The sequence below is a fragment of the Pseudorasbora parva genome, chromosome 9, assembly GCF_024679245.1.
Source record: "Pseudorasbora parva isolate DD20220531a chromosome 9, ASM2467924v1, whole genome shotgun sequence".
NCBI lineage: Eukaryota > Metazoa > Chordata > Actinopteri > Cypriniformes > Gobionidae > Pseudorasbora > Pseudorasbora parva.
In genome coordinates, this window is record NC_090180.1 from 24,059,263 (window position 1) to 24,076,601 (window position 17,339).

Here is a 17,339-nt window from a genome sequence, read left to right on the forward strand (position 1 = left end):
ACCTCTAACCCCTCTACGGAATTCTCAGGGACTGTTTTACTTGAAAAGGGACAGTTTGAAAACCCTGGACCCTTTCAGGTTGCAAAGGAAAGGGGATCCGGGGCTTGACCAGTGCTGGCATTCACAGAGACGTGAGAACAGGAGGTTATGAGCGGCGGTTTGATTAAGAGCCTGTTTCCTCTGCTTCTGCACTTTACCATTAACTGTAAGTATAACCTCTCAGCAACTGAGCATTACTGCAATGGGATATGTCATACAGTTTTTAATATCTTTCTTGACTGCATAATAATGTTATCACAACATTTCAGTCAATCTCATGACCTAATGACTGACAGTTATATACATACAGGTCACAGAATATGTTAAAAGAAATGTGTGGCATAGTCCTACACGAAACGTTTTAAAGAGATTTTTTTCCCCTCAAGAAATCCACTGTATTTATTTATTGGTCAGGGGTCCTTTTAGTGGAACATTGGAATTGAGTTTGGCATATCAGTGGTGTAAAGTATTGGAGTAAATGTAATTAGTACACTGTAAAGTACAAACTGTACTTTAGTATCTTTTTGGCTACTTTTTACTGAGTATCGAAACAACTTTTACCCTGCTTGACTATGTACTCTTTACTCCAATACATTTGTGATAAGTAATGCAATAATTTGTTACATTTTTGCTTGGTATCCAACTTTTTTCTGCAACACTGTATTTCGATAGCAATACTGACATTTACAGGGCATTGAATCTTGCACATTTTGCCTTTACTCACCCAAACTTGTCAACAAGGCTTATTACGTGAATGTGAGTGCATTAGCAGGTTGTGAATCGCAGGTGTTTTATTATATAGGAGATGAAGACATGGCTGCAGCCGGTGATGAGGCCAAAACCAGCAAGTTCAGTGCAAATATAGGCTGACATAACATTATTTATATAATAATTTTATTTCTGCTGCTGATGATTATTTTTTATTGCTGCTGCAGAGCAAGTACAGTAACTTGCTACTGTCAATAAATACACGACACACTACTGTGAGCATGTATTAAGCAAATTCAGTTTTTTGGAATAAACTACCTGTTAGTTAAAATAACTCTACTAATACTAATCCTACGGAGAGTAACTGTAACTCTTAAATGTAGTTATTATTACCAGTGTAAAAAATTAACACTTAAAAATATTTAATTTAACACTTCTTAAAGTTAACATTTATTTAACACAATAATGTTTATGTGGAAATGAGTACACTGAACACCACACTCTTGATTTGCTGCCTTTATTTGCGCAAATCCATAAATTTGGCTTTGAAATTCTTTAGAAAACAATTGTTGTCATAAAATACTGTAAAATCTTTACAGCAAAACATTTACATTTAATAAATGTAGGCCATTAACAGAGTGCCAAATAAGAATGTTTAGTAAAATTATATAAAACACTGTCAACATCACTGCATTTTATAAAATCAAGCCTGCGGTACAGTTGTGTAACCTGAGGTAGATACTTATACATCAGACGAAGTAAAAAAGGAACAACTTCACAGTAAACTCATTTAAATTATGATAATGCAATTCTCTGATACAAACATAACATAAGTCCCTTATTCCTTTGTACTGCAGAACCAGGGTTGTGATGTGGTGCATTTCTCAAAATTTAAATCTATATGCAGTGTTAAAACACATTACGGAACATCAATGAATGAACAAACTCCAAAATACAACACAGCCAGGGAGTATCCCATAACACAAACTGTTGTCATAGTTAAAAAAATCCACTCCAAAAATGTCATAATTTTTCAACTTTGCTGAACAATCTGAAATTTGCTGTGAGACATGCTGATGATGCACAAATAGCATATATTTGTCTCCTCTCCACCATAAGCTGGTGTGTGGTGGGCGTTCTGGTGCAATATGGCTGCCGTCACATCATCCAGGTGGATGTTGCACATCGATGGTGGTTGAGGAGATTCCCCCCTTCTATATGTAAAACGCTTTGAGTGCCTAGAAAATCATTATATAAATGTAACAAATTATTATTATTACTTATCCCTTGCAGATCAATACAGGTGGCTCTGGGAAAAGAGGAGGGTTTTAGACAATCTCTGAATAGGTGCTGCAAACTGCTATAGAGATTGGTAAATAGCTATTTAAATGATGAGCAGCAAGCTTATTGGCTTCAGATGCAACATGGACCAATCAGCTTGTGCCAAGCAATTACCATATGATTTAATTTGACTTGTAAATATCATCAGCTTGTGTTAAGGATTCAATCAGCCTGTGGCATTTGAAGTTTCATGACAGAACTAAGCATTTATCAGTTATTTAGAAAATATATTTTTGAAGTATATTGGTTTACTCATGCACCTTTTTAACTTAACTGCACTTGAGTTTGCAGACATCCAAGGGTTGGGTTGGGTTGTCTGGGTTGGGTTGACTTTGATTTATTGCAATTTCGAGGTGTTCAGTTTTATTTTGATTTTAGAAAAATAAACATGATTGCTCTCCTTACAAATCAACTGATTCTTGTTTAAAAAGTCTCTGACTTTTACTCAAGTCATATTGGAATTGGTGCATTGCAACGGAGTCATTTTCACTGTAGTGTATCTGTTCTTTTACTCAAGTATGGTTTTCAGCTTTACCTCTGCCTAATAGTATAACTTGTATAGTACCATATCAATGTATTAACATACTTTTCTGATGCCTAAATTTCATATAATCATTAAACAGTCACATAATTTTAAGTATGCTCACATAAAAGAAATTCCCTCCCACACTGTAATTTGACAACTAGCTTCTTTAGCTTTGGTAGAATTATTATTATTATTATTATTATTTTTTTTTTCAAGAAATAAATCAATAACAGTAATTGGCAAATCATCTGCAGCACTGCTACTGTATAAAAAGGGATTATGTCAATTTTGCACTGCACTGGTATTTATGGTCCTGAAAGTTTGAACAGGTTTATGCAATGAATTTAAGGTCTGACATTCTTACAATGCTTTTAACAGATGCAAAGAGTGTGAATCATTGCTGCCACAGCTCTGAACACTCAGTATGATCAGTATGTGTGAATGTTTTTGCAAGTACAGAAAGTGAAGTTAAAAAAAAAAATAATAATAATAATCATAACGACCACATTTAATTGATTTTTCCCCAAATGTATGTCAAATGTTAACATTGTTCATGCATTTCAGATTCCAGAACACTATCCACACCTCTTAACAGCTCAATGCATTCTGTAAACATGAAGCACATTCTGAAATGGAGCCCCTTGCAGGCGAACTGTTCCACTGTCAACTACTCTGTGCAATTTCAAGGGTACGCATATTTCAAGTGCTATTTATTTTTTATGTTTTTGCTTTTAGGAATAAAGCTAATATGCTAATCCAGCTTTTTAAAAATGCATTGTGTACAATATGTCAGAATATTATATTATGATGCACAATAAAAGTCAGATGAAAACAATGAAATCAATAGGACCAAGACCACAAACTGCCGGTAATGTTTTAGCTTACTGAGCTATTGGTGACTAACCTGTCCTTCAAGAGACTTGCATGCTTATTTGTGCTTCTGTAGATTAAACAATTTCTGTATCCAGCAGTACATTATGTAAATTATAAGGTGTTTTCAATTAATTTTTTGCAAAAAATAAAATAAAATAAATAATAATAATATTTGCAATTTAACACTTATATATTTATTTAATATATATATATATATATATATATATATATATATATATATATATATATATATATATATATATATATATATATATATATATATATATATATATATTACTGTTGGTTTATTTAAGTATATATTAAATATAGTTAAATAAAGTCAAGTCACGTTTTTTATAGCAATTTTACAATATTGATAGCTTCAAAGAAGCTTTACAAAAATAAACAAGAAAAGATGTGTTGAAAAATGTATCAATGGCTGGAAAGCAGCTCTATAGAAGGCAACTGTCATTATTAATCTCAAGTTTAATGTTGATCCCTTTCAGTTTGATGACAGTGTCAGTTTACATTTTAGACTGCACTATTTTGAACAATATGACGTTTGATGATGTTATCAAAAACATTCTGGCAAAACAAGTATTCTTTAGTCTCTGCCAATAATTTAAAGCAAAAACATGTTAGGCATCAAGAAGTAACAGCAAAACACACACACACACACACACACACACACACACACACACACACACACACACACACACACACACACACACACACACACACACACACACACACACAAACACACACACACACACACACACACACAAAAAAGGCAAAAAAAGTTGCTGCTTGGATTTAATAAGCCAAAACTTTACTTAAAGCCTTTATGTATAATGCATTATAAAAGTATTTTTAGTGCAGAAATTATACCTTGTAATCCACTTCATAATGTATTGGTCTCATGAATAATACATTATAATATGTATCTATTCACTGAACCCAGATTTAGAAATTATAATGCATTAAATACATGAAAAACAACCAATTTCACAATCTGAAAATATTCTAATGCATTTTAACGTTGGTTACAATTACTTATGTAAATATATGCTTTATAATGTCCATTATGAATACCTTTATAATGCAGTATGCAACTTTTTTGTAGTTAGTAGTGAGAATGTAAAAAAAGCTTTACAACAAATGTAAAAGCTTTAGACACTGCTTTGGATGCAACTAGCTTAGTGCTCTCTGTACACTGTTCGGTTCCAGCTGTATAGCCCGTGCAGCAAGGCAAAATTGGTGACATTGAGACGGTATAATCGCGGATCAAAAAACTGCTCTTCCATTCCAATTAGAACATCAAACATGTTCTCCCCACTCAGTAATGCATCCACTGAAAATCCTGTTGAAAGTGCCATAGTTATTGCCGATTCTATTACATGGAACGTGAAAATAGAGACACCAGTGACCATAGTCACATGTTTACTGGGAGCCAGAGCGCCTGACATCAAAACAAATAAAAAAAATGCTGGCTAATGCTAATCGTAAATTCTCTAAGATTATTATTCACGTCGGCATTAATAATGTTCGACTTCGCCAGTCGGAGATCACCAAAATTAACATTTAATTAAGCAAGTACGATGTCATAAGCTTTGTTGCTCTGGCCCCTCCTTGTTTGCCGGAGTGATGAGATACTTAGCAGATCATCACTCATATATATATATATATATATATATATATATATATATATATATATATATATATATATATATATATATATATATATATATATATATATATATATACTGTGCCTTGCGAAAGTATTCGGCCCCCTTGAACTCTGCAACCTTTTGCCACATTTCCGTAGCCTGACAAGCCAGACCCCACATCAGATGTTTGGTCTGAAAACTCACCATAGACAAGGCTCAATCCGAGAGGCGGGATAAACTATTGTCTTTCAAACTCCCTCTGCACGCGATAGGATAGAGCTACAACCAACGAGAGCAACGAAGGTGAAACAGAGCTTGTTGATAGATTAAACATTCGCCGTATCTGGTTGGCAAAACTCCGAACACATCTTCCCTTTTTAAGAATGACTTCAGTGCCGTTCTTTGTTCTTTTCTCAGAGAAAAGCTTAACTCCAAGTCTTCCAGAGTCGTGGTCAAAGCTGATTCGACAGACCGCCGTTCGCCAGTTTCTGTGTATACTAGTAGCACGCAAACACAACTCGGCCGTCGTCTTTATGGCCCCGTCCACCAACTCTATACACGATGTGATTGGCCTGGCAAGAGTTTGGCGATTACAGCTCAGAAGGGTATTGAGAGTTGCTAGACGACACTTGCGGGCAGATTAGTTTTTTTCTGCCGCTAGGGTGCGTCTAGATTTCTAGGCTAACATTTCAGGCTTCAAACATAAAGATATAAAACTGTAATTTTTTGTGAAGAATCAACAACAAGTGGGACACAATCATGAAGTGGAATTAAATTTATAATAATAATAATAATAATAATAATGTGTTCAATTTATATAGCGCTTTTCAAGGCACTCAAAGCGCTTTACATAGAAGGGGGGAATCTCCTCAGCCACCACCAATGTGCAGCATCCACCTGGATGATGCGACGGCAGCCATATTGCGCCAGAACGCTCACCACACACCAGCTGATTGGTGGAGAGGAGACAGAGTGATGAAGCCAATCAGGATATGGGGATTATTAGGAGGCCATGATGGACAGGGGCCAATGGGCAAATTTGGCCAGGATGCCGGGTTTACACCCCTACTCTTTTTCCGAAAGACATCCTGGGATTTTTAATGACCACAGAGAGTCAGGACCTCGGTTTAACGTCTCATCTGAAAGACGGTGCTCTTTTGACAGTATAGTGTCCCCATCACTATACTGGGGTGTTAGGACCCACACAGACCACAGGGTGAGCACCCCCTGCTGGCCTCACTAACACCTCTACCAGCAGCAACCTGGTTTTCTCAGTTGGTCTCCCATCCAGGTACTGACCAGGCTCAGCCCTGCTTAAGCTTCAGTGGAAAACCAGTCTTGCCCTACAGGGTGATATGGCTGCTGGTTATTTATATCCAAATTTATTGGATATTTCAAACTTTTTTAACAAATCAAAAACTGAAAAAAGGGGCGTGCAAAATTATTCGGCCCCTTTACTTTCAGTGCAGCAAACTTTCTCCAGAAGTTCAGTGAGGATCTCTGAATGATCCAATGTTGACCTAAATGACTAATGATGATAAATAGTCTTCATATAAATTCACCTGCGCTGTGATAGTCTCAGAGGTCTGTTTAAAGCGCAGAGAGCATCATGAAGAACGAGGAGCCAGGCAGGTCTGAGATACTGTTTTGGAGAAGTTTAAATTCGGATTTGGATACAAAAAGATTTCCCAAGCTTTAAACATCCCAAGGAGCACTATGCAAGTGATAATATTGAAATGGAAGGAGTATCAGACCACTGCAAATCTACCAAGACCTGGCCGTCCCTCTAAACTTTCAGCTCATACAAGGAGAAGACTGATCAGAGATGCAGCCAAGAGGCCCATGATCACTCCGGATGAACTGCAGAGATCTACAGCTGAGGTGGGAGACTCTGTCCATAGGACAACAATCAGTCGTATACTGCACAAATCTGGCCTTTATGGAAGAGTGGCAAGAAGAAAGCCATTTTTTAAAGATATCAATAAAAAGTGTTGTTTAAAGTTTGCCTCAAGCCACCCTGGAGACACACCAAACGTGGAAGAAGGAAGGAAAATTGAACTTTTTGGCAAATGCAAAACGTTATGTTTGGCGTAAAAGCAACACAGCTCATCACCCTGAACACACCATCACCACTGTCAAACATGGTGGTGGAAGCATCATGGTTTGGGTCTGCTTTTCTTTAGCAGGGACAGGGAAGATGGTTAAAATTGATGGGAAGATGGATGGAGCCAAATACAGGACCATTCTGGAAGAAAACCTGATGGAGTCTGCAAAAGACCTGAGACTGGGACGGAGATGTGTCTTCCAACAAGACAATGATTTAAAACATAAAGCAAAATCTACAATGGAATGTTTAAAAAATAAACATATCCAGGTGTTAGAATGGCCAAGTCAAAGTCCAGACCTGAATCCAATCGAGAATCTGTGGAAAGAACTAAAAACTGCTGTTCACAAACGCTCTCCATCCAACCTCACTGAGCTTGAGCTATTCTGCAAGGAGGAATGGGCAAAAATTTCAGTCTCTTGATGTGTAAAACTGATAGAGACATATATGTATATATATATAATACCCCAAGCGACTTACAGCTGTAATCGCAGCAAAAAAAATTCAGTTTTTGATTTATTGTTTGAAATATCCAATAAATTTAATTCCACTTCATGATTGTGTCCCACTTGTTATTGATTCTTCTCAAGAAAATTACAGTTTTATATCATTATGTTTGAAGCCTGAAATGTGGCAAAAGGTCACAAAGTTCAAGGGGGCCGAATATTTTCGCAAGGCACTGTATATAAAACATCAAAACCACTTAACAGTAAGCATTAAATTGATGTCCAACAAATAAAAAACTGATATAATACTGATGAACAAATGATAAAGTTCGGGTTGCTGAATTTTCAATGCCTTTCCCCAAAAGCACTTGTTAGTTATATAATTACAGAACATTATCTAGATGTGCTGTGTTTGACAGAAACCTGGCTAAAACCTGGTGATTAACACGAGACACGAGCCACGTCTGAAAGACACGGGGGGGGGGGGGGGGGGGTTGATATAATTTATAATAATACCTTCAGTATTACTCAGAAATCTAGTTTTAAATATAACTATTTTAAAGTTTTCGTTCTTTACATAACATAACGTTATGTAGTATAAATTATATTTGACATTTGTGTTCGGTACTTTATACAGTTAGCCTGGGAACCATACAGACTTTACCAAAGAATTTGCTAATTTACTATCAGAGTTAGTACTGGCTGCAGATTGAGTACTAATTGTTGGTGATTTTAATATCTGTGTAGACAATAAAAGACACATTGGGATTGGCATTTAGAGACATTCTTAACTTTATTGGCATTAGGCAACACATGTCAGGACCCACTTATCGCCGTAATCATACTTTAGACCTAATACTGTCACATGGAAAAAATGTTGATACCATTGAAATTCGGCTGTAGAGCGATGACATCTCAGATCATTATCTAATATCGTGTATACTTAATTTAGCTATTGGCTATTATTAAACCACTTATCAAAAAAACGCAACGTCCTACAGAATTAGGGTGCTCATTGCACTTTTGGTGCGCACCCGGGTTCGATTGACGACAGATTGACGACACCCGGGTTCGGTTGGTTTCAGACCCATCTTTTTAGTGGTCTTGGTCCGCTTGTTTGGTGCGCACCAAACGCAATTGGTGCAATTCTTTGTTATGCTGATGATACTCAGCTCTATATTTCTTCACACCCTGACGAAACTTACCAATTCACAAGATTAACGGAATGCATAACTAATATTAAAAAAAATGCATGACGATACATTTTCTGTAACTTAATACAGAAAAAAACATAATTTTTAATTATTGGAGAATAAAACTCCACAAGTAGTAACCTGGAATACTGTCTAACACTTGATGACTGCTCTATCAAGTCCTTGTCTTCAGTTAGGAACCTGGGTGTGCTCTTTGATACCAATCTTTCATTTGAAAGCCACATTTCTAGCATCTTAAAAATATATCTAAATTACGGCGTATGCTTTCAATGCAAAATGCTGTTAGTTTATGCGTTGATGATCCTTAAGTCGATTTAATAGTCCTTAATGCTAAATTATTGTAATGCTCTACTGGGTGGTTGCCCTGCTCGCTCAAATAAATTGCTGCTGTTCCAAAACACAGCACTTGAGAACCTAGAACCTACTAGAACCAGGAAGTATGACAATATTAGCCCTGTTCTGTCAACACTGCACTATTAAACATTGTATACATTTTAAAATCTTTCTTATTACTTTCAAAGCACTAAATGGTTGAGGAGGGGGGGGGGGCATGTTAATCTTGAGTACCTATAGAGTAGTATTGCATCCTTCATATCCCCGAAAAGTCTTTAGTTTTATTATATTTATAAAAGAAAGATAGGCTGTACCGAGTCTATCCAGAAAAAAACAAGCGGCTGGAGGCGTATTGTGTGGGCGGAGCTAAAGAATGACAAGCGCACAGCTACAGCACGAGAGCTTCTGAAAGCTGACATCATCATGCGTGGAAAAGAAAACGTTACCCCAAATAAACTATGGCTATCAATCAGATTCAACTAATACATATATGATCCAGAATCAGATCCGGAGGCTGAAATAAATTGAACAGGAGAAACAGCAGCAGCAGGACGTCCGTCTCTGTGGTATGTACTGTAGGATTTTTAGTGACTTGTCAACATTTGCGTTTGTTTACTCGTGGTTTATGATGACATGATTTGATTGTATGAGATTAAACCTTAGCAGGAGCAAGCAAAACGCTTTTACACGTCAGACAGATTAAAAAAAAACAATGGAGTAACGTTAGCGCATTTGAATCAAGAAGCACGCTGTGAGAACGTCCCCATAAACAAACTGACTGAAATATTGGTCAGCTAAACAAATGTATTTAAACACACACCATACATTGCATGCTCCATTGATAAATTAACTATACACGATCGTGTTGTTTACTGATGTTTACTTACGCGACGATAGCCAACAACATAACTAGACATTTAAAGCAGTTTTACTCACCGCCTGCTTCCAAAGCACAACCGTGAACCTTTATCGCTGGGACCGCTCCATCAAAAACAACATCTTGTTGATTTGGTGAAGTCCTGTGACAGCAGAGACCGTGGAGATCCACTTTTGCAACACGACTGAAGCGTGATGTGACGCTTCTCATCATTTCTGCTTTCAAATCGGTTCAAATGCAGCGCTGCCTTCCCGGAATGCTGTGCGGGCACATTAAAGTCGTTTGACGTCACCCATAGGAATAAAGTGGAGCGCGGCACGACAGACATGTTGCACGGACTGGATCTGCACCTGAGAGCAGTGTTTATGGGTCGTGCATTTCCTCTCTCGCTCTAGTCACGCGCGCGCACCCTTCCGGGAGAAGAGCCCGTACGGCCCATACAATTATATATTATACAAGGACCTTCCGCTCTGTCGACGTCAAGCGGACCCATACTCGAAAAAAACTCTCCGAAACTTGTGAGAAACCGGAAGGAGTATTTTTGACACAGAAATACTCCACCAAACGTCCAACTTAGTGTTTGAAACTTTGTCCATGGTTAGGATAGGAATTCAAGTCTTTAACAGTGTAAAAAGCTCAGTATGCATGAAACAGCATTTCACCCCCCCATTTAAGCTCCCCAGTACTTAAGCGAGCTCTTAACGCATTATATCCATCACGTCTATTGCGGTCTCAAAATTCTGGCCAGCTGATAATACTGCTAATAAAATCAACTGCAGACGGACCATCCTTTTCTTATTTAGCACCTACACTCTGGAACAGTCTTCCTAGCATTGTTTGGGAAGCAGACACACTGTCAGTTTAAATCTAGACAAAAGAACACATCTCTTTACTATGGCATACACAAAGAACATTATCAATTTATATTATTCAAATCAGTTAAATTATTGTTTTAGGCTGCATTAACTGGTCAGTCGGAACCTGGAGCACTTCCCATTACACCTGATGTACTCGTTACATCATAAGAAGAATTGCATCTACGCTAATGTTAGTTTAGTAATGTTAGTCTATTTATCCTGAGTTTTACTACAGTTGGCCAGATCCGAGCAGTATCCAGATCAGATGGTGGACCTGTGCCTAGATATGACCAATGCATCCCTGATGTCTACATGCCAATTAAACTCACCCCTGTAAATGCCAGTTGGGGACATTACATTTTCAACTATATTACTGATCTGCCCGTATTGAAACTATATGAAAATTGAAATTCCCCCAGAGCGGATGTATAGCTGAATCAAATTCTGTTGCATTATTTTCCTGCTTAACACTGTGAAGCTGCTTAGAAACAATCAGCATTGTAAATAAAGTATAGCATGTATAAATAAAGGTGACTTGACTTGACAAGTGTTACTGCAAATGCTTCAGAATGATTAAATCATTATTGCAGTGATTATGTTTCATTTATGCTATAAATGTTGTAATGATATTTCCATCAATAGGTGCATCAGTTTTTGGTTAAGATCTTGTATTTATAATGCAAGAGTCCTGCACTCTGTAAAGATGATTCTTCATTCTCCATCTCAAGCATTCCTTCAAAATTTGAGCCTAAAGAACTTGAAATTGTCATCCGGGAATAAGGCGTATGAATATTATGTGTCTTCCTACATGGTTGTTAATGAAATTAAGGGTTAGAAGAACTGAAGAATTGTTGCTAAACATATAACATGTTAGAAACATAATCACTGCAATAATTATTCAATCATAGACTTTGCCTATTTTTTGCCCTTTTTTGGTTGGGCAGTGTATATTATATTATATTATATTATATTATATTATATTATATATAATAATCTATATATACATTGTGTATATCTCAATGTAGAGAGTATGAGTTATACAAACTTAATGGAACTTGGGTGAATGCATATGACTGCCAAGAGATCAGTAAAACCAGGTGTGATCTCACTCATGACCTGGCCTCCAACTGTGACTACAGCATCCGCATAAAGACAAACTGTGATGGCAAAAAAACATGGACACATCTACCAGCGACCTTCAACAGGAGAGACAGTTGAGCATTATTGGCATTATTTTTACTAATACAAAATTAGAGATGTCTGAAATGGATAATTTGTGACAAATGTCCATTTGTGGTCTTTTATAGCAGTTTTGCTGGCTCCGAAAATGACAGTAAATGTGGAGGGTGATCCCATCCAGGTGGGCTTCAGTACAACACTTTCTGATATGACCGTAAACCTTAAAGTCTGGAAGGAGGGGGACGAACAGAATGTGAGTATATTCATACTTTAATTTGGTTATTTAATTTAAAATTGTGTTATTCTATTATCTCTCTGTATGTCTGGCTTTGCTAATAAATGATGTGGACCTTAGATGGCATTACTTCACAATTGAGGGTGTTAGTGTCACTACCAGAGATGAAACAGTTCCTGATTTTGCCCTGTTTTGGAACTTCTTTGGCGAAACTAAAATAGACAATAACTAAAAAATATTGTGTCTAAAAATGTATAGGTTACTCAATATTCACTTCTGGTTGCAATGAACTTGATAAAATCAATCATGCTGCCAGCTTAAAGGTGATAATCACAGCATTAAAGTAATAGAAAACATAAAAGTGAAACATATAGAAACATAAAAGTGATATTGCTTAAGTATAACGTGGTGTCAGCATTGATACATTTTTCCAATAATCATAAACAAACAAATAAATAAAAAGGAAATGTGAAATGTACAACATACTGAACAGTGTCATGCTTCTGTCCAATAAAGAAGACGGTTAGATTATTTTGTCAAAGTATATATTTCATTAAAAGTCTCATAGCTTCCAACATGAACATTACTGGACAAGGACTGAAACAAACTGAGGGACTTAAATACATAGAGATAATGAACTAAATGAAGACAGATGTGCTTGTTAAATTAATCTCCATGACAACAGATAATGGCAGGAAATTAGAACAAAGGAAATGGGTAACTGAGGAATACAAACTTAAAGTCCATGAAATTAAAACTTACTGAACATACCTGTACAGAATGCCCCCTTCTGGGAAGGTACAGCCTCTCGCTGTAAAATGGCTTAAGAAGTGGTTAATTTGGGTGGGCGAAGGGCTGGTGGTACAGAGTCAATGGAGGGAGAAGTCATGATGGAGTCTTGTCTTATGACCTCTGGGGGACGACAAATGGAAGAGAAGCCAATGGAGGTGGAGCACAGGGGTGCAGATGGAGACGGCCGACACGAATGGTGCGGGAGGCTGAGGCGGAACCAGAGTTCTGGAGGACTGATGCGGAACAGGTCCAACAGAGGACCAAGGCAGAGCTCGATGGAAGGCCAAGCGATGGAGAGACAGAGTGCAACAGATAACTCGTAAGTCCATAGTGCAGGCAGGGTCATGGTTGACCAAGGTACAGCAGGAGGGACGAGGGAGCCTGGTGGAGTCTGAAGGTCACCTGAGCTGACAGGTTGGGGCAAGGTAAAGTGATGGGACCAGCAACCGGGGGATCCGCCTGCCTGGGCGAAGCTGACGACTGACAACTGTGAGATCTGAGGCATATCCATAGAGCAAGGCATAAGGGGAGAAGTTGAGGGGCTGAAGGGAACCAGCTGAGGCAGGGCTGAAGGGCTGGCTGAATTTTGCAGTCGAGGAAGGTGAGTGAGGTTGGGATGTGTCAGCAATAATAACACAATGTCCATACTGGGTGATTAAACGGTCTTTATGCTGGGTAGGACCAACGATGATGAGGGCACAGACGTTTCAGGGATGAACAATGGCGATGGTATCTTCAGCTTCCCCTATAGTGAATAAGGACCCATCAATCCATAGTGTGAAGTGCATGTACTCCTCTAACAAGGGTCTCTTCTAGGCAAAACGAATCATATCTCTTTACGCAGCCCACACCAAAGCCATTAGGGTGATGTCATCACAGGCAGTGCGGTGACAGAAGTTAATAAACTCCTCCATATACCTTTCCAGACGGCCACCCTGGCAAATCCTTCCTTCCTTCTACCTTTAAAGTTGATGGGTGGGCCATTGATGGGCATCTTTTTTGGGTCCAGTATTCTGTCACGCTTCATGTCCAATTAAGATAGATTTACAAAATAAAGTAAATATTTATTAAACAAACATCAGATAGCTTGACATGCCGCGTTCCAGGCAACCTGTGACCCGCATTTTTCCAACTTTATACCCGTGAAAGTGCACTGGAACGGCCGTCAAACCCGGGACTTCCCACTTGTGAACTCCACTAGATCAATGTACTCCCAGTTACTAGTTCTGACATCACATAGCCCGTGAAACAAAAATGGCAGCCCCTATGGATGCTGTGTTTATGGAAGTGATACATTAAACACTAAATCATTTATTAAAATAAGGTATTGCTCTAACGTTATTTATCAGCAAAAGTTATGCATTTATCAGCAGCTATTCTAGCATTAGCTTGTTTTCAGTTTATTGAGTGCAAGAATATATTAATACCAAATACATTTCCAAATATACAAAAACATAAAGATTAAAGGTATAACAGCTTCTCTTACTTTATATGGCATTTTTTCTTCCCACATTCCCTCAAATAAGCATATTTGGCGATATAAATTATTGTAAATGAGCATAAGCAACATACGGACCGGCATGTTTTGTTTACATAGCTATCGCGATTCCTCGCGCTCAGGCAGTTTGGCATGACTTTGCCTGGAACGCTGCAAAGTCGCGAGTCATGGTTTGAAGTTGTAACTTATGGGCTGAAAAACCTGCCTGGAACGCAGCATAATTACACAGAGATAATGGACTAAATGAAGACAGCTATGCTCATTAAAGTAACCTCCATGACAACAGATAATGGCAGGAAACTAGAACAAAGGAAACAGGTAACTGAGGAATAGAAACTAAAAGTCCATGAAAATTAAACATAACTGTTACAAACAGACTGTACATTTATCACTCATCTTCCTTTGTGTAAAATAAAGTGAAGGTAAGCATAAAGAAAATTAATTATAAAGCATCTGTCCTGACTAAGGTCTATTATGTCGTTGCAGGCCTTAATTAATGTGATCAGATCTTATCCCTATCATTTATCCATTGCTGCCCATCGAGGGCAAGAGAAGATGTGCTTCAGAGCAGAAGCAGTAGTAGAAGCCATTAACAAGAACTTCAGCATTGACACGCAGTGTATCATCATACCTGGTGAGTGATCTGTGATAAAGGAATTGGTTTTAGTAGATATCATTCCATGAGTACAGAATAATGCATTAGGAAGATTTTTTTGAAGATGACTGAAGATAATTGACAAGATGACAAATATTATACATCATCCTTGTTCACATTGACCTGTGATTTCCTTTCTAGAGCAGACATCTGACTTTGTGAAGCCAATGATAGTGAGCATCTCTGTAATAGTATCGGTTGCCATGGCCTTTATTCTGGGATGGTCGGCAACACATTTTGGTCCACAGATCAAACAAATTTGCCACAGGGAGCCCATTCCAAGTGTACTGGTAAGTGTGTTTATGATCAGTTCCTATCCAGCAGTGTTGGGTAAGTTACTTATTAAGGTATCATGAACTGACTTAAAAAAATAAATAATAATAAAATTACATATATATATATATATATATATATATATATATATATATATATATATATATATATATATATATATATATATATATATATATATATATATATATATATATACACACATACATATATATATACACAAACATATATAGGATTGAAATTCTCAGATTTTATAGGATTAAAATCTTCTCCTCCAAAAAAATGTGTTATTATATTTTTTGTGAAACTTTTTAAGTTTATTCTCTAGATGAGAGAACATTACCCTACTGGATGCACAAGAGTTGTGTCCATATACACAACAAGCTATAAAGGTGGCGTTATCTTGTTTTATTACAGCACAAAGTTTATAATATAGTCCCCTTAAACCGATGTAACATAATAGCAGTCCCAGCCGAGTGGCTGCTGCCATGGCTAAAGAAAATTGAGTTTGCCCATTGTGTCCTCCAAAACTGAACATCTGTTTCCCGTTTCCCAAAAACTTTTCTTTTTAGACTGTCCCGCAAATATGTAATGTTTAAAGGTGCACTATGCAACTTTCCGTCCACTGGAGAGCGCCTATTCTAAACAAAGGCGTAGTTTGATGATGCCAAGTGTGAGCGCAGTATTTTGGGACATGTGGTCTTCACCTCACAGCCGGTGGAAAATAGGACTAGGGCAGAAATCATGTTCATGGATGCGGTTATTAACGTTACTGTAGTGTGAAGCAGAGCAGGACCGAGTGTTGTGGAGCTGAGCATGGCCGCTGGAGCGAATGTTATAAAAACACACGGCTTGCGAGTACCGGGACTTTTATTATGACAGGACGGGACACAGTAGCCGGGTGTGCACACTTCCGTTTTTTCCGGTCATGATTATAAGGTAAAGTAGCTCTGTTTATCATATTAGATAAATTTAAGTTAGTTTAAGATGATGGTATGATGTTACTCAGCGGCATAGCACTAAATTTTGGGCCCTGGGTACAAATCATCTTGCTGGGCCCCCGTACCAAATACCATAGTGATACCAATGGGTGTGGTATTGCATTTTTATCATAAAAAAAACTTAAAACTTAAACAAAATAAGCCATAATCTGATTTATGTATATGTATGTATAGAAAACTGACTTCTAAGGGGCCCCCCCCTGCCTTGGGCCCTGGGTACTCGGTACCAAGCCTGCAGTCTCCCTCTCATTTACTGAAGCTTTCGCGCCTCGATCACCCCCCGGTGACCGGTCCCAGTATAGCCGCCCCTCTGTGATTTCTAATGGACGCGAGGCAAACTAAAAAATACAATTACACTTCAAAAAATTTCCCCCAAAGGTAGTTTATGTCACTGAAGGCAGTTATCATCACGATGATTTCATTTCAGGTGTTCGTTTTAAAAATAAGTTTAGTTTGAGTTAGTTATTTGATGCTATAAAAACGGGGGTGTGACGTCATGATTGACAGCTGAGACTGACGGCTTCTCTGAGTGAAGTTGTCACTGAGGCACTAACGGACTTTTTTCGAAATTTTTGGGAGCAGATTAGAGCTTTAGCTTTAATTTCTACATTTCCATAACTGTTTATTTCACACCAACATAATTAATTGTTCTGCATCTGTGAGAGTGTGGGCGGGCTTTTGATATCGCAGCTGTACTTCCTGC

General features: G+C 37.8%; 2 protein-coding genes across 2 annotated transcripts in view; one reads left to right on the plus strand and one right to left on the minus strand.

Annotated features, from left to right (window-relative positions):
* crfb16 (cytokine receptor family member B16) overlaps positions 1 to 17,339 on the plus strand; it is a 21,204-nt gene continuing 3,865 nt past the window's right edge. The window contains exons 1-6 of the mRNA XM_067454387.1: positions 1 to 205; positions 3,179 to 3,302; positions 12,011 to 12,198; positions 12,293 to 12,417; positions 15,176 to 15,323; positions 15,486 to 15,634. Of these exons, the coding sequence (XP_067310488.1) occupies positions 148 to 205; positions 3,179 to 3,302; positions 12,011 to 12,198; positions 12,293 to 12,417; positions 15,176 to 15,323; positions 15,486 to 15,634 (792 nt within the window). The 5' untranslated portion in view covers positions 1 to 147. The remainder of the gene's footprint in view (positions 206 to 3,178; positions 3,303 to 12,010; positions 12,199 to 12,292; positions 12,418 to 15,175; positions 15,324 to 15,485; positions 15,635 to 17,339) is intronic.
* parla (presenilin associated, rhomboid-like a) overlaps positions 13,171 to 17,339 on the minus strand; it is a 27,096-nt gene continuing 22,927 nt past the window's right edge. Inside the window, exon 10 of the mRNA XM_067454386.1 lies at positions 13,171 to 13,936. Within this exon, the coding sequence (XP_067310487.1) occupies positions 13,927 to 13,936 (10 nt within the window). The 3' untranslated portion in view covers positions 13,171 to 13,926. The remainder of the gene's footprint in view (positions 13,937 to 17,339) is intronic.